Genomic DNA, 27,912 nt, shown 5'->3' with positions numbered 1-27,912 from the left:
TGCCCTGATCTGGGAGCTATCTTCCTGATTTCAATTCTCCCTCCTCATTATTGCTATGCTTTTCTTCCTAAAAACCCAGGCCTCCCGCCCCCCTCCCACTCCACTTGGTTTCCAGCTCTGTAACTCACTTGCTGCTTTGTGTGTGGCTGTGAGGCTGCAGAAGGGCACGTCTGACTCGTTTGCCTGCCGTCTCATTCCCAGACCTCTGGCTGCAGAGCCGGGGATGGTGCCCCGTCTGCTGGCTGGGTGCTTGTCGGATGCACAAATCAGTGACCGACGCCAGCCTCAGGAGCCCGAATGACCCCAGAGCACCTGTGACATGCCAGGCCTCATCCTCAGCCCGTCCCGTGGACTTGGATTCCTGCAACATGGAGTTCATTGTCTCCACGTCTAGAAGACGAGAACACGGGGGACAGGGCTGCGAGGTAACCCGTCGGTAGCTGCATGTGACTGGTGTGTGGTGGGTTGGGGTAGGAGGTCTCTGATTCAAACTTAATGCTCTGATCTTAACACAAAAGAAGCGGGGAGGTGGGGAGAGGAGAGAAGGTGGGGGTGGGGAGGGAAAGAGGGGCTGTGTGTGTGCGCGCGCGTGCTTGCAAGTGTGCGGTGAGCCCCCTGCTTTCACCAGCTGCCCGTTACCATGTGCATTTTGATGCTGGCTTCATCAGTGTGCAGAGCACATCACGGCCGAGCTGACTCACGCAGCCGCTCGCCGGGTGAGTCACTCCCCAGCGGAGCCGCAGGAGTGGGGGCTGAGTCCCCGCTGGCCGCCTGTTCTCAGCCTGAGCCCCGCCACCCGCCCACGCTGTGCCTCTGGCCCTCATTGTCTTGAAATGCCCCTCCGTGAGCTGGGATAGGAGATGACAGCCCTAGAGACCAGGGCTGCTCTTCCCAGCCAGACAGAGGGCAGAGGGCAGGCAGATGCGCCATCCACACCGCCCACTCCGCAACCCCATGGGTGCCTGCCATGTGCGGGTGGGGGGGCACCGCCGAAGTCAGGCAGCCCCTGCCCAGTAGGAGAGATGGATGCAAACAGAGAGACAGATAAACAGATAACAAGGAACAGACCAGACGGCAAGAGGGCTGCTCTCTGTTCCTTCGTAGGTGTTAGGACCACCTGAGATGCAGTCCATGTTTATCGTGTCCTGAGCACAGGCTCCTCAGCCAGGGCTGGACCCTGTGCCCGCAACAGCGCTGCCCACCCTGATGGGGAGGAGGCAGCCCCCAAGGGCTCTCCATGCATCCTGCACCCGGAGGTGCCCACCCAGCTCTGGGTGCCGCCAGGGTGAGCTCAGTCTACAAACCACATCCAAACACCCAGATTTTTGGACAGCAATGCAATCAGCTTGACTTTCCCCCATGAACTTGCCCTTGGGAACTGGAGGAACCATGTGTAGCCCTTTCTAAACCATTTAGAGGTCAGTTTTTACCTCTGAGACCAGAGAAAGAAATCAGACTGCAGTGGCAGGAACTTTGAAAGCTTAGGTTTTGGCTCTTACTTCTGACACTGTGGTCCTGGGGGCTGCAGACAGCCTCGGGCCTTCTTGTCATGCACGCTTTCCTTTGCCCAGCGTCTCCCTTTACTGGGCTCCTCGGCAGTTTTCTCCTCTGCAGCCAGTCCAAGGCCTTCTGAGGGCCCAGCTCAGGGATGGCCCACATGCGGGGTTTTGGGTTTCTTGGGTGAACAGCAGGACACTGGAGCTCAAACTGGTGAAAGTGGTTCCACGTCTGTTTGCGTCTCAAACTTTTCCTTCTGACTCTGGTTTTCTCTTCCTGTGTCTTCGCCTTTGATTTCTCCCCTCCCATCTTATTTTTCATTTTCTCCTTCCTTTCTTTCTCTCTCTCTCTCTCCTCTGTCTTACAACTTCCCTGTTCCTCTTGTCCTTCCGCTCTGTGTGGAATCCAAGGAACTCTAAGGACAGGATGAGAGCGTGTTTGTGAGGGTCCCTTGCCTGGATGACCAATATCAAACTGAGAACTGGGTTCCTTTGGCTCTATCTGCTGAAATCGCCTTTCGAGAAAAGTCTGTGGGGTATACATGTACGACTATGGTGGTGCCCTGGAAGGTTACCAGGTTCAATTTCCAAGTTCCCTGTAGTTGGATGCTAACAACAAGTCAAGGGCTCGCTTTCTTGGGAGGAAGCCAGGTACGGTCCCAGCTGGCCTGAGTATGAGGCAGGGGGTGGCAAGGTCAGTGGCAGAGGAGAGAAGAGGAGCCCTAGTTCAGGAAAGCCCCACAGACACCCTTGACCCTTCCCACTTCGGAACGTGGAAGAAGCAAACTGCGTTCTTCCTCCCTGGCTATCTACTCTCCCTACCCTCGGGAGAGTAACTGAGAAGGAAAACAGAGCCTTGGGACATTTTGGATGAAAAATCCAAGGGGACTTGGACTTGTAGGGGTGGGCCCTCCACAGAAAGTCCTGGTGCTGCCAAGCTGGCCACCTTCTTACTGCTGAATGCATTCTTTGCTACCATCTTCATGGAAAACCCATTTTGTAGGTGAAAAACCCAAGACTCAGCACAGCCAAGTGGCCTGCCCAAAAGAGAGTGGGGACTTGACCCCGACTCTGACCCCAAAGCTGGGGCCTCCTGACTCCTCCTTGGACCACCTCCCGTCTCAAGTCCATCATGGCCGCCTTTTAAGACCCAGCTGGGAGAGGTGCCCCTTGATGGCTTAACATCACTGGCAAAGATTGGGTTTTGCAGATCTTCATTTTTTCATGGGGGATTTAAGTCCATTAGGCTTGGGGAGGAGGTGGATGGAGAGAGAAGCAGAGAGACAGAGAAAGGTGCAGTCATTGTCACTATCTTCAGAGCCCTCTGGGCCTCTCTTGGCTCCAGAAGCCCCCCTCCCTGCTGTGATGTCACCAGCCAGCCCCCGCAGATGACACCATGCGATTCATTGTCAGCCTTCTGCTTTCTCACTGCCAGGGCCCAGAGTGGAGCCTACTGGGTTGGGGGGAGGACAGCTGCACCTTGATCCGATGCAGCCCCTGGATGGTTTGTGTCTTGGAAGATACAGGGAGAGGCATGGTCTCCCCCAAGTCTGCAGATAGCAGCACCTCCCTGACCCCGGTGGGACTTTCTAAACAGCCAGATGACCTCGCTCCCAGAGAAGCAGCCTGAACACCATTTATAGATAGCAACATGATTTAATGAGATAAAGCCTTGGGCGTCCACGAACCAATTTCTGGTATGAGATGTGATGAATAGCTGTTTCCCAGACTGAACATCATCCAGACCTCTGAGAGCTTCAGAAAAACCCCTCAGCTTCAACCTCTTGAAATTTGGGGCAAAATCCAAACACTTGTCAATCTTATCCCTACCATGAAAAAACATGTTTGTCTAATATGATGTGGAGCCCGTTTGCCAAGGGAGAGATGCCCCAACTACTTTTGGGGTTCAAAGCCAGCATGTTCACCCTATTTCACAGGAGGCATGCACCAAATTCCCATTCCACTTTCTAGAGGAAAGATCTGAGATGTCTGGCTTGTCCTAGAGAATTTTAAACAGCTGGAAAACGAAAGTGGTGTTGCTCAGTCATGTCCAAACCTTTGCAACCTGTGGACTGTAGCCCACCAGGCTCCTCTGTCCATGGGATTCTTGAGGCAAGAATACTGGAGTGGGTTGCCATTTCCTCCTCCAGGGGAATCTTCCCGACTCAGGGATCAAACCTGGCTCTCCTGCGTTGCAGGCAGATCCTTTACCATCTGAGTCACAGTAGGCTTTTCTTAAACAGCTGGAAGGGAAATAAATATCAAGCTTTCACTGGCTCCCAATTTTATTGAACTAGATGGTTTTCTAAGGACCCCAGCATGGGGAGACTAGAGCAAGTGGGTAACTAAGCATCAGATTTACTCCTTAAAAAAAAAAAAAAAAAAAAAAGACAGTCCCCTCAAATCACACCATTGTAGATCCCACGACAGCTCCATGGTCCCTCTTCAAAAGGACACTGACTTCCCCCTACCCATGTCTGTCTCTTCTGCCAGCCTTGGACAAATGGCTCCCTCCCCTGAGTCCCTAAAACATTTATCATCCCTATGACTCCCGGGGCAATTAATCATGTAGTGCCTTGAACATCTCTTCTATTGTTGTATTGAACGGCCGTTTAACCCTTATCAGTGGTGAAGTTTTCGGTATCTTGTCTTTCTAACCAGACGTGGGCTTCCAGAGAGCCAGGCAGGCATCCACCCTTGCGTGCAGCCAGAATGTGCCCAGTTTTGACACTATCAGGGGACAGGCTGTGTCTCCCGTTAAGAGTCAAGCACTCTGCACAGACTGGTTCCTCGTAAGTGCCCGATAAAGAGCCTCTAGTTTTTAACACAATTATTAATACCATTGCTCTTTGGTTTACTCAGATATTTATCCAGCACCTACCATATGTCAGGTACTTCTGAAACCACCTGGAAACGGTCCCCCTGGATTTCCCCAAGGCCTTCAGGAATCCAAATGGAAACTCTAGGTGCTCTTTCTTACTGAGAGGATGCCTTTATCTCCTGGGTGAGAACTTGTCTTTCCTCCAAGGCCCTCGCTCCATGTCAAGGACCCTTCAAGTCTGGGCGAAGTCAGTTGTTTGGTCTCTAAGAGCTGTGTTTGATTTTTCAAAGAATAGAGGGTTTATAGGCAAAATTCCTCACCTATTTCTTCCCCAGGAAAGTCAGGAAGCAGCTGGAAGGAGGAAGTGCTCCATATGGGGCATTGCTGGTCTTGGGGGCTCAGAGAGGTCAGTGCTCACTGTGGCTGGAGATATTCATCCATGTCCTGTGTCCTGGCAACAGTCCTTCCTGGTCTCAGTACAGGGTGAAAAAGTGTGTGAGGATAAGAAACTACATCTTTGTCATTCTCAATAAAACGGTTATCACTGGATCATCCCAAAGAGCTCTACCTAAGCCAGCCCCTCATCTGATTTCTAAAGTCCATCTGGTTCCTGTGTGGAGAGTGTTTGGGATTGCTGGGGGAAACTTGGGAGCCCAGTGAGGGGGGCTGTTATGGTGTCAGGGACCAGAGAAGCTGCAAGGGGACCAGATGGAGAGAAGCGGGTGTGTTCCAAAGCCCACCTTCTGGACCCTCCCACAGCTGGGTTCCCTGCCTTCTTCCACACTCCTCCCCGCAAGCCCCTGCCTGCGTGCTCATCTTTCCCATGAATAAGGGGCTCCCTGAGGACAGATTCTCCGGCTTGACTGCCTCTGAGCACTGGACGGCAGGAGGGCAGGCAGGCCAGTCCTTACGTCTCTTTCCTAGTTCAGCTCTTCCCAGGAATCCATCTGGGGCTTTGCTACAGCAACGCAAGCCCTGGAATAAGAGGAGGCTTATCTCCTGGGCCATATATTATTCCATTCAAAGCCCAGCATTTTCAGCCATGCTTCATTCCTGCCTGGGGTTTATGACTCTCCTGGGGTCCATTCTGCCGCCCGCTCTCCTGCAAAAGCAGGATTCAGGGACAGCTCATACCTGCTCTGGGCCCAGGAGAAGAGAGACCTATATCTCCCCAGAGGGACCCTGGCCCTGGGGACAGTGGGCCCTCTGTCAGCCTGTGGTGATGTTAGAAGGACCTCCAGACTCTTTTGCTGCTCTGGTGTGCCTTTTAAAAAGCAGAACAAGTTAAACACATACACACACTCCAGAAAACCAGTGCAGTCGATGGTGATGATGGCAATGGAATCCAAGGTGACCTGACCTCTATCCACCCCCTAAAGAAAGAAGGCAATGCAGGTCCTTCCCAAAAGGCAGGGCTACACAGACCCTACTGGGAGGGAGCTCAGCATTGAGGAGGGGCAAGAGAGGGGGTGGTCCCCACCAGGGTACCGAGCCAGCTGGCAGCTCTCCGTGAATGTCACCTTCAGCTCTAGGGAGTCTGGACCTGAGGACAGCCCTGGATATCCAGCAACTTCTGTCCTGATCTTCCCTGGAGTGAACTGAAGAGTGTCCACCCCCCCCTGCCCCGCCGCATTTCACATCAGCCGGAACCTCAATGAGCTTATTTGGAAGTAAGATCTTTGCAGATGTATCCAGTAGCCATGTATGGATATGAGAACTGGATCATAAAGAAGGCTGAGTGCTGAAGAATCGATGCTTTTGAACTCTGGGTTGGAGAAGACTCTTGAGAGTCCCTTGGACAACAAGGAGATCAAACCAGTCAATCATAAAGGAAATCAACCCTGAATATTCATTGAAAGGATTGATGCTGAAGCTGTAGCTCCAATACAATACTACCTCATGCAAAGAGCTGACTCATTAGAAAAGATCCTGATGCTGGGAAAGATTGAGGGCAGGAGAGAAGGGGGCAACAGAGGATGAGATGGTTGGATGGCATCACTGACTCGATGGACATGAGTTTGAGCAAACCCTGGGAGACAGTGAAGGACAGGGAGGCCTGGCTTGCTGCAGTCCATGGTGTCACAGAGTCAGATGTAAGTTAGTGACTGAACAACAACAAAGATCTCTGCAGATATACCCAGTTAAGGATCTTGTGATGAAGTTATCAAAGTTATCAGTGGGCCTTGTATCTGATGACTGGTGCCCTTATAAGAAGAGGAGAGGACAGAGGCAGAGAGAAGATGATGATTCAAAGATGGAGGCAGAGGTTGGAGGGATGTGGCTGCAATTCAAGGACACCCTGGACCAGCTGAGGAAGAGACCGAGGAAGGACCCTCCCCTAGAACCTGTGGAAGGAAGTTGGCCCTGCTCACACCTGAACTTCAGACACCTGGCCTCCAGAGTCCTATTTTTTAAGCCCCCTAATTTGTGGTCCTTTATTGCAGTAGCCCCGGGCAACTGATGTAATCCACCAGAGATTGACCTGGATCCCGGGTGGGAGACAGCTGTAGAAATTGAAGATGCCCGGATGGGAAGATGCACAACAGAGAGGGCACTTGACTGTGTAGCTGTTTTCTGGACAGGCTTTGCAAAGTTTTCCTTGTCGCCTCCCATGCAGCCATTAGAACTTTTTTCCTTCTTTCTTCTTTGGGCAAATATTTATTGAGCACCTACAGTATACCTGACCATTGGTGTCAGGGCCAAAGTCATGAGCAGGCCAGGCTGACTCTTATCCCCCCTGCCTTTCTTTTTTTTTCCATTTCCATAGTGTTTATTTTTATTTATTTTTTTACCATTAAAACTTTTTAAAATTTCATTCATATATATTTTAAATTGTAGTCATTCATTTATTCCTTTTTTATTGAAGTATAGTTGATGTACAATTATATTGTTGCTGTTGAGTTGCTAAGTCGTGTCCAACTCTTTGAGACCCTATGGACTGCAGTATACTGAGTTTCCCAAGGACAGAGGAGTCTGGTGGGCTACAGTCCATAGGGTTGTAAAGAGTTGGACATGACAAAAGGACTGAGTGCACACACACACACACACTCACACCACATCTTCTTCATCTACTGATGGACACATGGGTGGTTTCCATATCTTGCAGGCCAGATCACATCTGGTAGACAACACAAGGGGCTGAGATACAGATTTATGGGAAGACCTGGCAGCAGGGTGCAGCCAGGGCACTTCTTGGAGGAGGGGACTTGCAGCCAGGACTTGGAAGCTCATAAGGAGCCAGCCATGGTAGGAGCTAGGACAAAAGCATTTTAAGCAGAGGGAACAGCAGGTGCAAATCCCCTGGGGAGGGGAATGTTCGGCCAGTTCTAGGAATGTATACAAGTTGCCCATGGCTGGATAGCAGTGGGTCTCCCTGAAGGGCAGTGATGCAAGATTGCCATGTGATCAAAGGCCAATGCACTAGTGAGACAGCCAACACATTGGCAAGCCACCTCCTCCAGGAAGTCTTTCAGGCTGCCTCAGGAGGCAGGCAGCAACCCCTCAGAAAGCATAGACCTCCTGCCATGGCCTCATCTGACCATCAACATTCATGGCTCTGATGCTCTAGGGTTTTTGTTTTGTGAGGAGTGCATGTCTCATCTTCTCAAGATACCCAGACTATTTAGGGCAACAAGATGTCTGTTACTCTATTGATCACCAGGACAGATAAGACACATTTGGCTGGTGAAGTAGGTAACCCGTTCTGTCTCAGAGCTACATACTGAAAGACCTTTCCAAGGAGGAGCTGCCTGGAACTGTACATCAGACCAAATTCTTGAGCTCCATGTCTAGTGATTGATTAGCAATGTCTGCTAGGAGCACGGGCGGGAAGAACGGGGGCAGGCGCACTGTGTATTTGCCATTCTTCATCCCTGAGAGCCTCATTCCCCCCTTCCCCAAAGCCCCATACATTTTCCAGGTCTTAACCCAGTGGCATATACATGATAGATGCTAAAAATATTTGTTATTTGATCGATAGTTTATTCAACAGTCCTTTTCTAGCCCGGTGACTACAGGCTAGATGAAGCAAGGGGAAAGAAGAGCATGGGGGGTGGTGGGGTGGGCAGGAGGATCTGTCTGTCAGAGAGGAGACAGGGCAATGTGCTAGAGACAAAGACCTTGCCCATCTGGGTACAGAAGTCGTCTGTCTCTGCCTACTAAGTACTGCTGATATGGGTCCTGAATGCTGGAGGCCATGTAGTCCCTGCTCAGGAAGGCACCTTCCTGTCTCTAGTTTCATGAATCTGATGCCAGGAAGCCCTCTTGCTTCCCTTAAGCCCGGGTCTTCAGGGTGGAGACGCCAGCCCTGGTGCGAGGGTCTCTGTGCTGCCTCCGGAGTGGGAGAGGGGATCCCGGCTGCCTGACAAACATTCATGTGAAAGCAGTCCTCAGCAGGAGAGAAAGGCCCTATTTAATGGGGCCGTGTCAGAGTCTGGAGCTTAAATTTGCTTCTCGAGAAAGGAAAAATGCCATCAAGACCCACACCCGCAAATGCATAAATGTGGGCGTGATTTATTAACCACACGTCAACCAGTATTTTCTCTGAGTAACTGTGAAATCTTTCCTTCTCTCTGAACAAGACATCAACAGTATGGTCACTGTATATGTTTTTCCACTTTTTCCAGAGCCAAGAACCAGGGGAAAAAAAAAAAAGAAAAATGAAAGTGTAAGAAAAGTAGAGCTCAGACCACAGGCACCCCAGTTTGGGGAGCCATGTATGTGGGGGGTGGTCTCACGGAGCCTTCAGGCCCCCTCCTCTTCCTTGGGGCCTCATGTCCTGCTGGGATCAGCTATGCTGGAGATCCGAAGACCCGTCTCCCCCTGCACTGAGCACCTGGGGGGACACCACTCACCGAAGGGGCTGGTGCTCCTGCAGGTCACAGAGTGGCAGGATCTCTGGGGCTTTGGGAGGATGCTGTGCATCCTGGGGGCCTTCCTGAGCCTTCAGAGGAGGCAGCACTGCCTCCCAAGAGAGGGACCTCCTGGGCAATGAGGTGTCCAGGTGAGGTGAAGGGCCGCCTTGTACCAGCTTGGGGCCTAAGTCTCTCCTGTTTCCCCTGGCGTCAGCGTTCCCCAGCTCTTGAGTCACCAGGAGACCATGAAGGGTGCCAAGTCCAGACAGTTACGAGGGGACACCATCCGGGGCCTCGGGATGTGCTGAGCAGTGGATCTCAATGTGGGATGTCTGGCAGCGTCTGGAGACATTACTGGTTGTTACAATTCAGGTTTTCCACTGGCATCTCATGGGTGCAGACCAGAGATGCTGCTAAACACCCCACAATGCACAGCACAGCTTTCCCCCAGAGCATCCAGCCCCCAGGTTGGGGAACTAGTCTAGAGAGATTTCTTTCCTGCTTCCCTTCTTTCTAGCCCTTGCAGCCACATGGACAACACCTCAGCTTCTGTCTCTCAAGACTCTCCTGTGGGATGCCCATTTGAGGAGTGGACAAACTGAGGAATCCAATGGGGAAGTGACCTCCTCAAAGGTCAGGAACAGTCCCCGGATGGCTGTTCCCACCCCCGTTCCTTCCTTCTTCCCACTCTCCTACTCTGTTCTTCGATGTTGGCCTATTGCACCTTTAAAATCAAATGAAAGAGAGAGAGAGAGAGCCAGAAACAGTCCTGCAAACCTTTTCCACAAGAGGAAAGAATGTGAAGCCAGCTGGAGACCTGTGGTTGTTCAGAGACGAAAACAAATCAGAAAGAAAATGTTCTTCACGGTGAAGCTCCCTGGAGGAGAGTGGAAAGTGCTGGCCAGCCCTCGTGTCACACAGAGATGTTCCGTAGAAGTTTCTGGAGAAGGGCCTCAGAATCCTTCCATTCCAGGTGATGGCAAGGGCAGGCGGCCACAGGGATGGGGAATGAGACCACCCAGCCAGTGGGAGCCCGCCAGACCCAACGTTGAAAGGCCGACTCAGATCCTCCTCTGTGGCTATAGCTTGGAGGGACTGGATGGATGCTTCCAGATTGGGGGGAATTGCTGATCTCAGACCACAGCCCTTAGGGGAGTGAAGGTTTCACAACTGGAGAAGGAACCTGATTCGATTCAGCCAAATCCCAAGTCCTTCTGGCAACATCACAGATGCCACCATTCCCTTGCCCCGAGACACTCTTTCCCAGCCATTCTCTGCTCCAACATCACCTCCTGACACATTTGTCCTTAGAGGACTTGCTTACAAGGTGCTCTTGGCTGAGTGGGCTTAGCCAAGATCATCGTGGGTGGCAGTATTAGATTCCTTCAATATCCATAACATGATTGAGGAGCTGGGCATGTGCCCTGGAGCCAGCCGGACCTGAGTTCCATCTTGGCTCTGCCTCTCCACGACCTCAGAAACACTGGCCCCTACAACTATCAGGAGGGTTATTTGAGATGACTGCTATCAGGAGCAGTTGAGCCTCCACACCCCTCCCCGCAAGGAGAAGCATGGTTAGGCAGAGTTTCTTGAAAAATGGGATGCTTTTTCTTTGTGAGCCAAGAGCCTGGGGATTTTTTTTTTTCCCCAAGCAGGTCCTTTGGGGGCTACCAAATCATTCTAGCCTTCATTCGCCTCTCATTTTAAAAGACCAAGGAGCTGTGAAAAAACCACTCCCACACATGGGAAACTCAATCATGGGATTTGCATGAAAAGCATCCCAAAGCAGCCTTGTTTAGCGTTCAGACATGCACGGCCCCTTCCCACCTCCCTTTCTAGATGTTAAAGACGGCCCATCAGAGCTTCTCATGCTGGAAACAACAGAGCTGTCTGTTCAGTCACTGTTACCTGTGCCCGGCATTGCTCCCAGTGGCCCAGGGAGCCCCACTCTGGCCAGGCCAACCCCCAAGGAAGGGATGCTCCCCCGCCATCTCTCCTGGATGTTGTTCAGGCCCCCAGAAACCCACACCCCCTCAACTCAGGAGATAAGCCTACCAACAATTCTCCATTCTGGGCTGGTGATGGCTCGGCTTCTCACCAGCAAGGAAGCCATCATTCCCCAGGGCCCCCTCCTATCACTCTGGATCCATCTGTTGCCATGAAAATTTCTCCAGGCCCAGGGCCACAGGCCAAGGCTGACATGGGGGAAGAACAGCCCTCATTTCACAGGGAGCTGCACCCTGAGCCCATGGTCCTGCCGCCAACATGCCAGCTCACATGGCCTCCGGCTTAGCATCAAGCTCATGTGCCCTTGGCAGGGGGTGGTCAGCCTGCTGGGGCCCTGTGTGTTCTCCATGAGCCAGACCTGGGGTCCAGGACCACCCCCTACAACTGTCAGAGTCCCTGCTCTATTCCCACCGTGGGGACTGCTTCTCACTTCCAGAAGGTCCACAATTCACTGAACAATTTATTTATTCTTTCATTCACTCCACAAATGTTGACAAAGCCCCTGCCCTGCCTGAGCATAATATAGAGATGAACAGGTGGTCCTGCAGCTCTCTGTGGTTCTGAAAGGAGATGAGGAAATTTGTGTTTTTGGTCTTTGGGTCTTGCTGGTCCTTTTGCTAGCCCAGCCTCAACTTTCTCTGATTCTGGTGACAAAGCCCTAATGTTCCTTGGGAAGGTCTCCCCTGGCCTGCCTCAGCCCTGGTAGATGAACCAGGCCAGGACAGACAGACACCACCACCACCCCCACTGCCCCCAGTAGGAATGACGGATGGGTTTCCAGATGAGGAGGCAGGTGACCTAAATCTGGCTAATGAGACTCAATTCTGGAACTTTAACTGGAATCACCCATGAGTCCAGAAATTCTGGTCGAGGCCAAAGAATCCCTTCATCTTCCATCCATCCAGGAAGCTTCTTGGAGGCACTGCTTTGGATCTTAAATGAAGGGAGAGGTGAGCAACAAGAACTCTCACACAGTGATCAGCCACTTTTTGACCCATCCACCCCAAACTGGTTGAAGACATACTAAGTACCGGGTGGCTCCAAGAAAAGCCGGCCATGTTTTAAGCCCATGTGTTTTGCAACCCACTCCAATACTCTTGCCTGGAAAATCCCATGGACGGAGGAGCCTGGTAGGCTGCAGTCCATGGGGTCACTAACAGTCGAACACGGCTGAGTGACTTCACTTTCACTTTTCACTTTCCTGCATTGGAGAATGAAATGGCAACCCACTCCAGTGTTCTTGCCTGGAGAATCCCAGGGACAGGGGAGCCTGGTGGGCTGCCATCTATGGGGTCACACAGAATTGGACACGACTGAAGTGACTTAGCAGCAGCAGTGGCTTTGCTGAAGGGTCCGAATCCATCCCTTATTTGTAAGTGGTCCCCTGCTGTTGTTCTTTCTGACCCACTTCCTGCTCATGAACAGGCCACGATCTAAGTGATTTAGTGAGAAACAGGACCAACCCTTTATGAAAACCACACAGAAGATGTGCCGCTTGTTGCCAGGGACTCTGGGGAAGGACCAGTTCTTCTCAGAGGGACTCTTACTATGCACCAGAGGGCCGCTCTGGAAGTCAAGCTGGGTTTACAGCCAAATCCTGCCACTGGGCAGCGTGTGACCTTGGCCAAATGGCTTCCCTTCTCTGGCCTCCATGGTCTATAAGCATTTATCCAATAAATCCATTATTTCTAAATCAATTAGATAGAAACACTGAAGCCAGGAGGTCTGGAGCAGGAGTAAGGGTACGAAGAGCTGACCTACGAACCCTGGGGAAGGTGACTACCATCTGTCATGTTCGAGGGGTCCTCCCTGGGCTGAAAGGGGGGTGCTGTACTACCCCCTTCCCCGGCCCAGCTCCCCGAGACCCTTCCTCCCCTTTCGTTTCCCTTCTGTTCCAGGCAGAACAGGGTAAGAAATTCTGTTGAATACAGGCAGAAGGGCTCAGTGTTGCTAATGGCGTCCCAGGGAAATGAAACGTAAAACCACGTGAGTGATTCAGCTTTGCATGATTGTTTTATCCGGGGCCTGGAAAGATCTTCTTAGCAGAAGGAAGTCTGATTTCCTTGGAAAGATGGAATTCTGGTGAGACCAGCAGGGAGCCAGGACACAGGGCGGAAGGATCTGCAAGTCAGCCCGAGGCAAAGACCAAGACATGAAATTTCTCTCTGTCCCTCACACACACACACAGAGCAAGACCATGGTTTATCCCCACTTTTCAAAGGAAGAGCTCTGTGTGGGCTCTCTCATGGCCAACTCTGAAAGATGCCTTGACTTTAGGATGCTTCTAGAATAAAATCAAGATGCTGACTTGCAAGGCTATCGAGGCCCTCAGCTCCAACCCCACCCCTCACTCTCTCTGCTCCTTCACAATCCACCGGCCTGTCAGCTTCTTCCTGTTCCTCAAAGACTCCAGTGCGACCTACCTCAGAGCCCGTGACCCACAGTCTGAGCCTCTACAGCTGGCTGATGGGCAGTCCCCCCTGCCCTTCAGGTCAAGGTCACTTGTTCTGAGAGGCCTCCCTGAAACATTCTTGGCCTAAAGCAGGCTACTTAGTTTTCGTTTTCTGCTGGCATGACCTTACTTTCTGATATCTTATTATTTATTTGTTGTGGTTTTCTTTTTATATAAACTTAAAAAATTTTTTTTATTTGGCTGCTTCAGGTCTTAGCTGAGGCACCCGGACTCTTTAGTTGGGGCACTCAAACTGTTAGTTGCAGCGTGTGGGATCTAGTTCTTTGACCAGGCCTCCTTCACTGGGAGTGCAGAGTCTTAACCACTGGGCCACCACGAAAGTTCCCTTATTTGTTGTTTACTTTCTGATTCTTCCTTCTCGAAAGGGAACTGTAGGCGGGCAAGCAGCACACTGGTTTGCCCATCCTGGATCCCGAGTTGGGAACGGGGCCTCCAGAAACTTGCAAGGACCTCCTTGTGGCCCATCCTGACTACAGACAGAGAAGAAAGGGGGTTCTAGGAAACATAGTTCATCCTGGCCAAGTGCTGTGATTTGAATGTCTGTGTCCCCACTCCCAACTCCCTGAAATTCCCATGATGAAATCCCAACCCCCAAGGTGATGGTGTCAGAAGGTGGAGTTTTGGGAAGTAATGAGCTTCTGAGGGTGGAGCCCTCATGAATGGGGTCTCCTTACAAAGGGAGACCCCCCCCCCAAGCTCCCCACTCCCACCTGAGAAATTAACCAGGTAGAGGGCCCTCACCAATGGTCGACACTGCTGGCACCTTGATCTTGCACTTCCTAACCTCCAGGACTGTAAGAAGTAAATTTCTGCTGTTTATAAGCAGAGACATCACTTTGCCGACAAAGGTCCATGTAGTCAAAGCTATGGTTTTTCCAGTAGTCATGTAAAATGTGAGACTCAGATCATAAAGAAGGTTGAACGCAAAAGAACTTAAGCTTTTGAACTGTGATGCTAGAGAACATTCTTGAGAGTTCCTTGGATTGCAAGGAGATCAAACCAGTCAATCCTAAAGGAAATCAACTCTGAATATTCATTGGAAGGACTCATGCTGAAGCTGAAGCTGCAATACTTTGGCCACCTGATGTGAAGGGTCGACTCATTGGAAGAGACCGTGATACTGGGAAAGATTGACGGCAGGAGGAGAAAGGGACAACAGAGGATGAGATGGCATCACTAACTCAACAGACATGAATTTGAGCAAGCTCCGGGAGATAATGAAGGACAGGGAAGCCTGATGTGCTGCAGTCCACTGGGCTTCAAAGAGTCAGACGTGACCGAGCAGCTAAACAACAACAACCAGTCTGTGGCATTTTGTTGAAGCAGCCTGTTGGATTTAACCTGGCAACCGAGACACCAAGTTAGCATACTCAAAAGCCATCCTGCTCAGTCTGCATCAGTATCGACTGATGGAGTGGGTGAGTGTGTCCAGGCTAAGGACACGCCTTAGCCAGTCCTCCAGGCTAAGGTGTGAACTCCTTAGCCTGGAACATCATTCTCATTAAGGTGCATCTTCTGCCTGTGTGTCTTCCTCCCAAGCATCTTTACGGGCCTTGGAACACTTCAGGCTCCTTTGGGCATCCCCTCCCCCAGAACACAGCTCTTCACCCATCCACTGGCTGCTCTTCAGCACGTTTTAAACTTCAAGTGATGTCTCCCTTTGGAGTCATTTCACACCAAGGCTGAGTCACAGTCCTCCTCTGAGCTCTCTGGAAACCACCATCAGTCCCTGTTTCTTGCATCTCTTTCCAGAGATGTCTAGTCATTTACCAGCAAAACACACACATCATTTTTCCTCACATGAAAGAGAGCAAGAGAGCATACAATATATTTTTTTCTGGATCTTGCTTCCCCCCTCCTTCTCTTAATACTACATCTTAGAAACCTTTCCCAATCAATATATACTGAACAGCTTTATCCTTTTTAACTACTCTACAGGGATACCATATGGATGGACCATCATCTATTTCATCAGTGGCTTTTTGTTGAGAATTCAGATGGTCCACCCTCTCATTGCTGTGAACATCTTTGTACACGGCCAGGTCATGCTTCTGCCTCTTCCACACCTGGATGATTTCCAATGCCCTCCAAGTTTCCCTCCATGAAGCCCATGTTAATCTTTGCTAAGTGAGGCTGGCTGCCCATCTCCGGCTTCCCAGCTCCTGGGGGTACCTCCCCTGTAACACTTACTGAAGGATATTTATTAAAGTGTCTGACTTTCCTTGTATTTTCTTAATTTCTGAGCCTCCAGCATGATTCACAGTGCCCATTACACACAAGATAAGTGCTTATAAATTGCATGAGTGTCACATTTATTTTATGATATTTTAAAAATATTAAAAAATTTTATTTGATTTGACTGTGCCACGTGGGATCTAGTTCCCTGACCAGGGATTGAACCCAGGATCCTTGGATCGGGAGCACCAAGTCTTAGCCACTGGACCAGCAGAGAAGTCCCTGAATGTCACCTTTAAAGCCCTGACATCCAGAGAACTCCAAGTCTGGCTCCACCCTGAGTGATTTCTGCATCATCACCTCCCCAGTGCGTACTGGGTTCTGGGGAGCTCTTTCCTTGTCCCTCACCCACCTTCTTCTTCTCCTGCTTCTCCAGCTTCACATGTGCTGTTTCCCCCTCTCTGGGGTGCCCTCACCTTTCTGAAGCCCTTGCCCCTCCTTCAAGGAAAGGGTCCTCCCCTGCCTCCTTCATGAAGGGAGCTTTCGCTGAAATATCAATCTCTCCCTTTTCTGAACTGCGGCTGCCTTCATAGTCACTTTGGCATATTTTTTCAAGCTCCAGTGCTCACTAATTGTTTCCCGTCTGTTGGTTTTGTGTCCCCAGCTAGACTGTGAGTTCTTTGAGAGCAGAGCATCTTTTGAAACTCCAGCAGCTCTACAATGCCATGCCCATGGTTCAATACTTCTGTATTGGTAAAGCAATGGGGGTCTCCATCAGTTGAGTCGGATCTTAATACCAAGGGCTGGAAAAGGTCCTTGGGGCACCCAGGAAGTGCTAAACATCTCCATCCTGGTAACCTTTGAAGTGGGAGATGTGACCCATGTAGAAGAGCCTGTGGGAGCTTGGCTCTTCCCTAGCCTGCTTAGACTGGGCCTCCGGGGAGTCCTGTTACTCTGCAGTCCTTATGGGCCTGAAGATATCTCTCCATTGCGTGTTGCACACAGCACATGCCCTGCTTCCCAGGATCCATGGGAGACACAGAGGACCCAGAGAAAATCGAATGAATTTCACTGAGACCCATGTCCAGTCATATTTCCAGAGGTAATTTGACTCCAGTCCGACTGGCTCAGCCTCCATTTCCATCAAAAAGACATGAAGCACCCCATCCATCCCATCAGGGGAGAATAGTGAAGTCACATCTCATAGAGACAAAGGAAACACTTAACCAGTTTTGCAACTGGACTTTGAAAGCAACAAAAGGGAAAGAAGGTAACAGAGTCATGTGTTTACCACTGACAATCCAACGTTGAGGCTCAAATTGATTGGGACTGAGGCTAAGGACAAGCCAGCCTTTGGTAGATAGGAGATCTGCCAACTGGAGATGCAAAATTCAGCTGGATCTTTCTCCATCTCCACCCCTCAACCCCATCCTCGCTTTACACTACCTTCTCTTTAGCCGAAATACCTTGAGCCATTTGAGCTTATGGATGACGCCTGATCAGAAAGAGCTGGCCCTCAAGACATCTATCAGGACTTTCTTTGCCCAGCCTGGCTTACAAACCTCACATCCCAAACCCTGGGATTTGGTGGTTAAACAACGATCCATCTTCACACTGTGATGTTCTGTAGCCTGCCTCCCTCCCCATCCCCCAACAGCAATGCCCAAATGTCACTCATCTGGTCACACTCCATGAGCAAGCGCTTCCTCTGGCAGTGCCTACCCTCCCCACGGTCCCCGTTGAGTGGAGGAGGCAGATGTGGAAACAGATCAATGCAAGACAGGGTGGCATGTCCTCCGCGTCATGAATGAACATGGTGCTTTGTGCTCCAAGAAATGAAAGTGACTGATGTTGCCTGCGGGGCTGGGGAAGGACTCACTGACGACAGGGAGCTTCATCTTGAAAGGTGAGTGAGTTTTCCAGGAGGAGGAGGTGGGAGTGGAGGAAAGAATTCAAAGCAGAAGCTATCAAATGTCACAAGGCACAGAAACGGTAACCACGGAAGGTGCCAAGAATGTTCCACAAGGCGAAGGATTCCTGGCAGGTCTGGCTTAAGAGGCATGGGCACTACAGGTGTTCAGAGGCACGGTTAAGGAGTTCATTCTCCCCGCCGCCGTAGGCAGTGAGATGACAGAGCAGGCGTCTAATCAGGAGAGGTGCACGACCAGATTAATCTTTTTGGAAAGGTGATGGTTTAGAGAACATCCTGCATCGGGGACCAGCATCAGAGGCACGGAGACAAGGCAGAGAGGCTTCTTTTGTGATTTTTGAGGCAAGAGAGAGAATGACCAGTGGAGCGGCCGTGGGCAGGACAGTTGGTAGGTAGGAGGCAGAATCTTCTACACTCTGATCGTGGATGGTATGTTTACCTCAGGTAAAGAGGAGCCAGAATGGCAGATGAGGCCAAAGGCTCTGTTTAGGGGGCAGACTGACTCTTGGTGCCATAGATAAGGGATCCAGGAGGAGGGGGAGTATACCTGGGTAGGAACCCAGTGGTTCACCAAAGGGTGGGCAGGACATCCAGGAGGCTCTGTGCAGGTGGACACGATAGAGTCTGTAGTATCTGAAACCACGGGCAGGTAAAGTCTAAGACACAACAGCAAGAATAGAACATCTGGGGACCGGCCTACAGACAGACTGAAAACGAGGGAGCGACATTCAAGGAGAGGCAGATGGCCATGTGCGAAGGGCAGAGTAAGGATTGAAAACTGGCCTGAGGCAGAAATCTGCTGCTTATAGTACCCAGCATTCTTTCTCTTAGGCCCAACACATGTTGTTGTGTTATTGTTGTATGTGTGTGTGTTCAGTCATATTTGACTTTTTGTGACCCGATGGACTGTAGCCCAGCAGGCTCCTCTGTCCATGGAATCCTCCAGGCAAGAATACTGGAGTGGGTTGCCGTTCTCTTCTCTAGGAGATCTTCCTGACCCAAGGACTAAACCCTTTTCTCTTACATCTCTTGCATAGGCAGGCAGATTCTTTACCACTGTGGCACCTTGGAAGCGCTGGGAACCTCAACACAGTGATTTCAAAAAAGGGATAGCTAACAGTGCATCTTGTTTGAGTGACCCAGACCCGGCTACCCTCACCTTCCTGAGTCCAGAAGTGGTCACATGACCCAAGCCCAACCAATCAGATGATCACTACTTTCTGGCTATTAGCTTGGCATTTTAGGGTCCAGGGAGGAGGATGGGACTCAAGATAGGCCAGTGAGAGTCAGTTCTAGACTTTTTATCGAAATTATTAAGAAAGAGAAGTGTACTTTCTACTGGGGTTGCTATGGTGTGAGACACCAGAGCTGGGCTTCCAGACGTCAATTTACCACCTCCTGGGGAGAACTAGCCTGAACATGAAAACCCTGCAGAGCAAGGAAGAGCTGAGAAATAGACTCTTATGGATACCATTTACCCTCTGGATCCAGCTATGTCTAGATATTTCTTTTCTTTTCTCTTTTTTCTTTTCTTTCTTTCTTTTGTTATTTGGGCCAATACATTTGCTTTTAAGTTTAAACCAATTTGCTCTGGGTTCTGTCCCTTGCAGCCCAAGGAGTTTTGACTCTTATAAGGCCACATGGTTAATGAGAGGCTGCTGGTTACCAGAGTGGCATCTGGAGAAGACTGGATCCAGCTCTGTACTTGACATCACTCAGAATACCATGTCATGTGGTTACTGCCATGGGGGTGGGGGTGAGAACAAACTAGAAATGGAGGAGCTGGCTGAGTCTCAGTACCTGTTAGCGAGAAAATACAATAATTTCCTTTATATTTTTCAAGGGTTGAGTCATCCTGGTCAGCCCCAGCTTGGCACTTCAACTAATTGTTCTTGCCAAGGAAGATGGTGAAGACAGGAAGGCTGATTTATTTGAGGATACACGTATCAACATCATCCTACAGGAGAAAACCAAAGGTATGCTTTGCTGGTGTGAGCTGTTACCTAAGAGGTTTCTTTGGAGACCTCCAAGACCAAAAGCCATGAGGTTAGATGTTCTTTGAGTCTTGAAGTTGATCCAGCACAGATACATGGCATGATGGCCCAGGACCCTGGGAGAGGACATTCCTTTCCTGACAGCACCGACAAGGTTGGAGGATCACTTTATACAAGGTGATCTGAGACCCGGGTCCTGAGAAGGAGCCAGTCGTGTGAATGACTAAGTAGGCAGGAACAGCAACTTCTAAGGTGGTTTGAGAACCAGGAGGAAGGCCATTGTAGCTGGAGTATGGTAGGTGAGGACAGAAGCGGACGACTTGACCTCCTGGTATATGCTGGTCCTGAGTATATTTCCTCTCATCTTTCCATCTGTCAATCCATCCACTCATCTATTCCATAAACATTTGTGACATGTAGACAATGGGTGATGCTAAGACATGAAGGAAATGTTCACAAAGCAAAAGGGGAAAGACCCACAATCTAGGCAGAGAAAACCACATTAGTCAAGCCCTGGAGAGGGACAAGCACACTGCTTGAGGGTTGGGGGCTGTTGGGAAGGGTCTTGAATGCCTGGCCTCCCTCCCAGGGCACCCCCACCATGTAGAACACATACGTGCGGAACAACAGGAATTTTTTTTTTTTTATTTACTTATTTTTGGGTGTGCTGGGTCTTCAGTGCTTTGCAAGGGCTTCTCTAGTTTTGGCAAGCCAGGCTACTCTTCATTTCAGTGCACAGGCTTCTCATTGTGGTGGTTTCTCTCGTTGTGGAGCACAGGCTCTAGAGCAAGGGCTCAGTAGTTGTGGCACACGAGTTTAGTTGCTCCAAGGCATGTGGAATCTTCCCAGACCTGGTTCCTTATCCACTGCACCAGGGAAGTTCCCAGGAAATACTGAGATGTGAAAAAACAGTTTCAGTAAAATTCATGATTCTGGAATAAATCAGATATAGTCTTATACTATATTCTAAACAGCCAAGGGGTAGCAGGGACCAAAAGCTTAAGAAAAAGTGAGGGGGAGAAACACCTAACATGGAAGACTATTCCATCAATTAGCTTAATTTTTTTCTGCCAACCAAGCAAAGACCATCATTAGTTACTATTAGCAATGGCCTGGCTTGGAGAACACCTGTTTTCTGCTGAACGTCACTGGTACAGGCCAGAGGGAGCTGTTTCGGAGCCTCAATCAGGCGGTGACATGATGAGATTTGTGCTTTGGAAAGGTCACCATGGCTGCAGCGTAGAGGATGGATGGAGGGGAAGAGAGAGCATGTGTTAGGCTGCTGGAGAAACACACACGATGAGAACCAGCATTTGGGCAGAATTAATGGAGGCTGCATTCCTTGAAGGCAAGAGTTGTGCTCTGTTTCAGCCCTTGTAGCAGCGCCTGGCAAGAGCTAGGCAGAGCCACTGGTAGATTTTTTAGAAATGCTTCCTGAATTGAATTGTCTGCTATAAAAACCTAATGGAGTCTGGACAAAACAAAACTTGCCTCTCTGCAGCATCTCTCTGCTCATGAGAGGTGTCGTGGCTAGAGACAGACAGAGCTAGGGAGTTTCCAGAGGTTGGAAGTGCTCAGGGTTTTGAGGAGCTGTTTGGGGTGACAGAACACAAAGCTCCTGTCTCCTGAATCTGGCCAGAATCTGCCTGTTAAGTCAGATCTGTGCAAATGAGACATTCATTAGGCTCGGGGGCTTCTGTTGCTCATCCTGATTTAGAAAAAAAAAAAATGACCATCTGTCTTCCAAGAGGAGCTAGGAAGGCCCAAGTTAAGAGGTGTCCGTTTGAAACTGTTTCAACCCTTTTTCCACCTGTTTAGACACATCTGGATTTCTAAACCACAGAATCTGAATCTTAAAATGTATTCAGGACCCACCCCCATGCTCCAAACTCTTTGGAGTTTGCTGTGAAGCTTTCCAGCAGGGAGTGTAGCCTGTGTGAGCTTTGTGCTGCTGAAATCAAACACATGGCCATATATGGAGCACTTACTGTGTGCTGGCCCACGGAGTGAGGGCTCCATGAGACCTATCTCATCTAAACGTCTTCCCTGAAGGGTGTGGGTCTCGCCCTGCTGACCCATTTTGTCTAACCACTAACCTGTCAGCACTTGAAAACCTCCTCCTGCCCCTGCCATTGTCTGTCTGCAGCTGGGAAAGTCCATGTTTATGGTTCCCTTCCGCACTGATTACGATGACAAGAAGACAATGAAACACTTGTCTCCCAAAGTGACTTCTTGGATCCACTGACAAAATGTTAGAAAGTGGGTACAAAGCCCAAGAAACAGGACACCCAGGCTCTGTGAGCTTGGGGAGTATTACAGAATCCTATCGCAGGCCAAGAATGAGTCACAAAGAAAGCTTTTAAAATATAAAACCATCAACCTAGATTTCAATTCCAAGGAAACACATACTTGGCCATGAGGGAATGCTTGAAAAAAAGAAAAAAAAAATCAGGCTTAAGCCACTTGACAGGAAAATAAAACAGCCAAGGAACATTCAAATATAATGATTTATATCCTCCCCCCACCAACCCACCTCACTCCCAGTATGGGTCAGGGTGTACACAGACTGGACATGGTCTATAGCAGGGTGGGTGTCCCAGCCAGGGCTTCCATTTCACTTAACACAATTTCCCGCACACGATCCCATGCCTGGACGCAGCCGGGTTCTTACTGCACAGTGCTGCCTTCGGGTTGCTATGCCAATCTCATGGATGCTTCATGGTTTCCGTGCTTTCGGGCTCTTGGGTTGCTTGAGGTAGCTGTTCTGGGAATACGAGGTTTTTTCTTCCATTATTTATGTGAGCAAGTGCCTGTTCATTTCTCTCAAAGAAATGGAAGCTTGATTGATTTCCTAAACGTAAGAACAAGATTGTCCTGCAAAAAACATTTAAGACTGACCAGGAAGGGCAACCACCATCTACTGAAACACAAGCCCAGGAGTCTCTAACGCTTTCCCAGGAAAGGGAATGAATGAACGGCTATCCTATATAATATTTGCTCAGCACCTGATAGTTGACAAAGGTTTTCACTTAGCTCATTGGATCTTCACAATAGCCCCGGGGAGGAAGACAGGGAGCACATTACATGGATTATTAAAACCCCACATTTTCCCCCTTCCTAACCGTTAATGGCTCTAAAGGCTTAAAGTCACTCCAGGGCGGTCAGAGAGTTTGTGGAGGATATCTCAGGTCTCTAATTCACTCATGCACAAATTTAAAAAACATTTATCCGGAGCCTAGTACTAAGTAAATGCAATGGCCGAGGGTACAAAGATGAATAAAACACTAAAAACACGGTGCCCGGCAAGAAGATCGCGTTCTAGCCTAGGGGAGAAAGCCACAAGTAAACATGTCCCTGCTTTGCAAGGTGCTGAGAGCTCCAACGAAAGGAACACGATGCCGACCACGTTTCTGTCTGATGTCTTGCCTAACACCAGCTCGGTTGTTATTTACATTGTCTATTCTCCGAAGCAGGAGTAGGGGGCTTAGCCATGCGCCTTGGGTCAGGTCTCACTGCAGGGATCGCACGCGCTGTGGGTGGAGATAGGACTTGTCCCTCTTTCGGCAAACAGGCACATATGTCCCGGGGTGCCGAGCTTGCCTGGGGTCCGCACACAGGCTCTCTGAATTTCCCTCCCCGAGATAACCGGGGTCCCTGCCTTTGGAGCAGCGGCTTTCTTCAGCCGCAGCCGCCTGCTCGGAGAGGCAGGCAGCTCGCTGTCCGCGGTGTCACGCGGCGGCGAGGTTTTGTTTCGCCTGGGCATCGTCCAACGTCCGCGAAAGCCCGCAAACGAGCGCCCCTTCCCTGAGCACCCCACTAGCCCACAGTCCGGCTTCGGAAACCACAGCCCCTTCCTCCAAACCAACGCGCCAGCCCTGCTCTCTGGCTCTCCCGGTTCTTTTTATTTTATGCATTTGGACATTTCCCTCCCGAAGATATGTTTCACAGTAATTTTTCTTTACACAACAGATGCACAGAAACGTTCTCCTTTAGAAAACAAAATTATATGTATGTATGTATGTATGTATGTATGTATGTACAGGGTGCCGCCAGCGACACGGCGAAACCCGGCGGGACCCTCGCCCCGCGCCCCGCGGGTGCTACTGACATCCGCGCGCGGGTCTCCGCGCCGGCCCGGCTGCCGCCCTTTGTGAGCGCCGACACCAGCTTTGTTTCCCGTGTTTGCTATCTTTCCTTTGCAAACTCGGCGCTTAGCACGGGGGAGACGCTCGGAAAATGCACGTGTGTGTGTAAAGTTTGTTTCATGCAGAAACAATTGCAGGGATCGGGCCGTTCCCGGGTGCCGGGGCGATTTTCCTTTGTTAAGACTACACTCTCGAGTGCGGCTCGGCGGCCCCACGGTGGTCCCGGCTCGCCCCGGGAAGGGGAACCCGTTGCCGCCCCAGCCCCGAGCCCCTCGGGAGGGGCGGTTGCCCGACTCCACGACCCCGATCCACTCGGGCCCGCGCGCCCGGCCCAGGCTTTCTGGCTCGGGCTTCGGCCTCTGGGCGCTGGGGGGGTGGGGGGGGGGGAGGGAAGGTGACCTCGTGCGGCCAGTAGGGTGGCCTCCTACGGCCCGTGGCGTGGCCCCGGGCAGGACACCCCGCAGGACTCGGGCCTCGCTCGCGGGGCGATAACCTGGCCCCTGCTTGCCGCGCTCGGGCTCGGGCGACTCGATTCCAACGCGCCCCGGCGCAGCCTCTGCCCAAATCCCGCCAACCCGAGTCCGCAACCAAGTGCTAGGTTTGGCGGAGGGCTCCCCGACCCAATTCCAGGGCGGGAAAGCGGGCTGGGGGTGCGGGGGGCGCGGGGCTCGGCTTGGCACACGGGCGCGCTGGCCCACTAGGCAGGGAGAAGTGGTTGGGGGCGGGGGGCTGTCAAAGTTTCGGGAACTTTTCCACTTGAGATTGTACAACCCTGCAGTGCCCCCTACAGAACGCGGCAGCCGGGCAGGTCCCCACGACCCCCCAACTGCGGGCCGCGGCACGGCCCAGGCGGCCTGCATCTCTAGCTGGAGCTTTTGCTTTTTTTTTTTTTTCCTTTCTCCTGCTTGTTTTCCTGATACATTTTTTTTTTTTTTTTTTTAGAATTGGGGAAAAAAAAGCGAGTGCGAGCCGCCGCCTGCAGTGGAGCGTGCTCGGCCTCCAAGAGGCAGTCGTCTCCAACTTTTCCTCTCCCGCCCCAACTCCGCGCGTCTCAAACTTCGGCTCTGCTGGAACCCAAATCTGCCTGCCGCTCGACTCCACTCTAATAAGGGCGCCAAGGCCCCTGGCAGTTGTTTGCAACGTGGGGCCCACGTTCTCGAGGCTCAGGCCTGCCCGAAGGCCTGCTCTCAGCGCCTGGGCCCAGTTGGCAAGGGGGAACCTAGCGTCCCGGCTGCACCCCGGGAGAGGGCGGAGCGCTCCCGTGCCCCGGGGCAGGGGGGTAGGGATCTCCCGCGCCCGGAACGTTGCGAGCAAGGCTTGTGAACGTCGCAGGGGGGCACTCTCGAGAGACGGACAGGAAGAGGGCCAGGGGGGAACGCCAGAACCCGGGACCCACAGCACGGAAACGGCCCAGGGGCTGAGCAGAAGTCAGATCCCGGGATGGAGGGAGCCGAAGAAGAGGAGTGAGGAGGCAGTGAAGGCAGGCTCTGCTGCCCTCCTGGAGGCCGGCAGCCTGCTGGGGCAGTGGAGGACCAGGCCACCCATAAAGGGAAGGGGTCAGGAGGTCGGGGCCCCGGCCTTATAGGGCTCAGACCAGGCCCCAGCAGGAAGCAGCAGGCGTTCAGGGCCCAGGCCTGGCTCGGTTGTCCAAAGGGGGGCCTCAAGCAGGCCTCTCAGGCCTCTGGAGGGCAAACTGAGCCAGAGGCAAGCCTGAAAGCACGGCCCAGACGCGTGTGAGCCAAGTCAGACATAGAAGGTTCGGGCCCTAGGGGGTGTCAGAGACTGATGTGGTAGGGGGCTTACGACTCTTCCAGTCCAAAGCCGGATTGGCCAGTTAGACGCTTGTAGATCCAAGGTTGGATTGGGGAGGGGTCTCTGGGAAGTTGGCTAGCAACGCAAGGATTGGGGGGATTTGAGTGCTTTGAGATCGAAGGCAGGCCCTGGGTAGGGGGAGTCAGACAATTGGAAAGCCGAGGTGCCATCTGGGGAGGGGTCTTTGCGCTTGGAGGAAGCACAGAGCAGCACCTGCTTGGCTGCAGGCCTGCGAAGGGGACCAGGCCAGGCCAAGAGAAAGAAAGTGAATAAACCTGGACTCTTAAGTGGGCGGGGGGCCCCTGAGCTGGGGGTCACAAAGGGTGAGACATGGCCACGAGGCGTTTAACCGACGCTTTCTTGTTGTTGCGGAATAATTCCATCCAAAACCGGCAGCTGTTAGCCGAGCAAGTGAGTAGTCACACCACCTCCAGCCCTCTGCATTCACGTAGCATTGCTGCGGTGAGTCTCCAGGCGGCCTCCGACACACGCCCTGTGTGCACTGCGGCTCTGCCTGTCTGTCTGTCTGTGTCTGTCTCTCTGTTTAAAAAAGAAGATAAGACTAGCATGGAAGTGCGGGGTCTATTGGCTGGGGTCTGCGAGCTTCGATAACCCTGGCTGGGGAAGAAGCATCTAGATCCTGCTCCACCTCTGCCTTGCACGCTCTCTTCACTTCCGCATCCCTCTCCGTCCTCCCCCTTCCACCCCCCGGGTTGTCCCCGCGCGACCGGCGCCTCCAATTTACATATGTTTTAGCACTGAGATTTGGAGGCTTTTTTTCCTGAAGCCTTTTTGTTCCGTTTTGTTTTAAGCGCCCCCCTCCTTCCCCCGTCCGCCCCCGCAGACAGCCTCACTTTGGTTCTGATGGTCGGTTTGCAGGCTGGCAGATCCAAATCCTTGCAAATGAAGGATGCCCTCCTCCCTAGAGAGGAAGGAGTTGGGGTTTTGTTTTTTTTTTTTGGGGGGGGGCTGTGTTGTTCGTTTTTTTTAAATGGCCTCGCAGCCCTCTGTGCCCGTGTTCTCTGTGAATAATTGCTTTGCTGTTTTTCATGGGGGTTCTTGTTTGTGAGGCTGTAAGGTGCTTGCTTCTTCGTTTTCTATTTCCCAGACAGGAAATTAAGCTTTTTCTTCCATAGGAACTTTTTAAAACGAACGTGATGTGTATGTGAAAATTAACCCCCCAAATAGCCCACGGTTTTGATTTAATTAACCTGAACCTTTCTTTAGCCCAGCTGTAGAATCTCTTACAGGAAGGGCCTGGAAGGATGACTGTTGTTTTCCTGTTTGTTTATGATAAAGGGCTACTTTCCCCGTCCAAACCTCAGTCTCCTGCTCTGTTGAACAAGGAAGTGGGTGTAGATAGTCTAAACAAAGGGTGATGATGAGCTCTGGGTAGCCTAAATTGAAAAGTTATGATACTAATTTGTAATGGGGGGCTCCTGCCTGTAGACAGGTTGGGTTTGAATAGAAGCAGCATTGGGGGGAGAGTAAAATCACTCTAAGACCGGATTCTTGGGGGTTATGCTTGACATAAGCAGTTTTGGGGCTCTCACACTTACTTCACCTGTTACGGATTATATTCCTTTTAAATTTTTTATGACTTGATCTAAATGCTTCACACAAAAAAATGGCTATCTGTCTTGATTATTGACAGAGCACCTATAAAGACAGTTTTTCCTTTTTGTTAATCACAAAAGGAAAATGTATTTGTCCATCTTGCTTATGTAGAAAAGCTATTGTAAACTGTGAACAGCTTTAGGAATAAAATCACGGTAAATTCAAATCAAAAAGCATAGAAAACAGGGACCAACTGAGTGTGTGTAGGTTTTCAGTTACTTGAGAATGTGAAGATTTTTTACATTTGTAAACTGAAAAAAAAAGGTATTATACTAAGTGCAAAATTGAAAACAGGCTAATTCCAGCGCTAATTTTGAAAAGAATGTTCTGGAATAAACTAAGAAATAGAGAGTAGAAATTCAGTGGGGAAAAAAAAAATCCTCAGTGGAACCTTAGTTTTGCTAAGATGTAAAAATTGCATGTTCCTCAAATGGCTTGATTTTATGCTACCTTGTAGAAAGGGAAAAAAAACAACTAAAACTCATGTTAATATTTCTAAAATATTAGTTTTTAACTGATTTTAAAACGTTTGCTTTAAAATTTTTAATCATATAACGTTCAAAATACACTACACCATAGGATAACGTGA

General features: G+C 50.8%; 1 protein-coding gene across 7 annotated transcripts in view; it reads left to right on the top strand.

Moving 5' to 3' along the window:
* Window positions 1–263: 263 nt before the first annotated feature.
* The window catches only part of STX16 (syntaxin 16), a 51,130-nt gene continuing 23,481 nt past the window's right edge, over window positions 264–27,912 (top strand). The window contains exons 1-3 of one of the 7 annotated variants that reach the window (XM_070801395.1): window positions 264–425; window positions 19,599–19,731; window positions 24,837–26,168. In XM_070801395.1, the coding sequence (XP_070657496.1) occupies window positions 26,037–26,168 (132 nt within the window). In that variant the 5' untranslated portion in view covers window positions 264–425; window positions 19,599–19,731; window positions 24,837–26,036. Of the gene's footprint in view, window positions 426–19,598; window positions 19,732–24,340; window positions 24,493–24,836; window positions 26,169–27,912 lie in introns of those variants that run through there. The other 6 variants (XR_011570150.1, XR_011570149.1, XM_070801396.1 and 3 more) reach the window with 6 other exon arrangements.

Source organism: Bos indicus, chromosome 13, assembly GCF_029378745.1.
Source record: "Bos indicus isolate NIAB-ARS_2022 breed Sahiwal x Tharparkar chromosome 13, NIAB-ARS_B.indTharparkar_mat_pri_1.0, whole genome shotgun sequence".
Classification (NCBI taxonomy): domain Eukaryota; kingdom Metazoa; phylum Chordata; class Mammalia; order Artiodactyla; family Bovidae; genus Bos; species Bos indicus.
The sequence above is the reverse complement of the archived record's forward strand: the minus strand, read 5'-3'. Positions and strand labels throughout refer to the sequence as shown.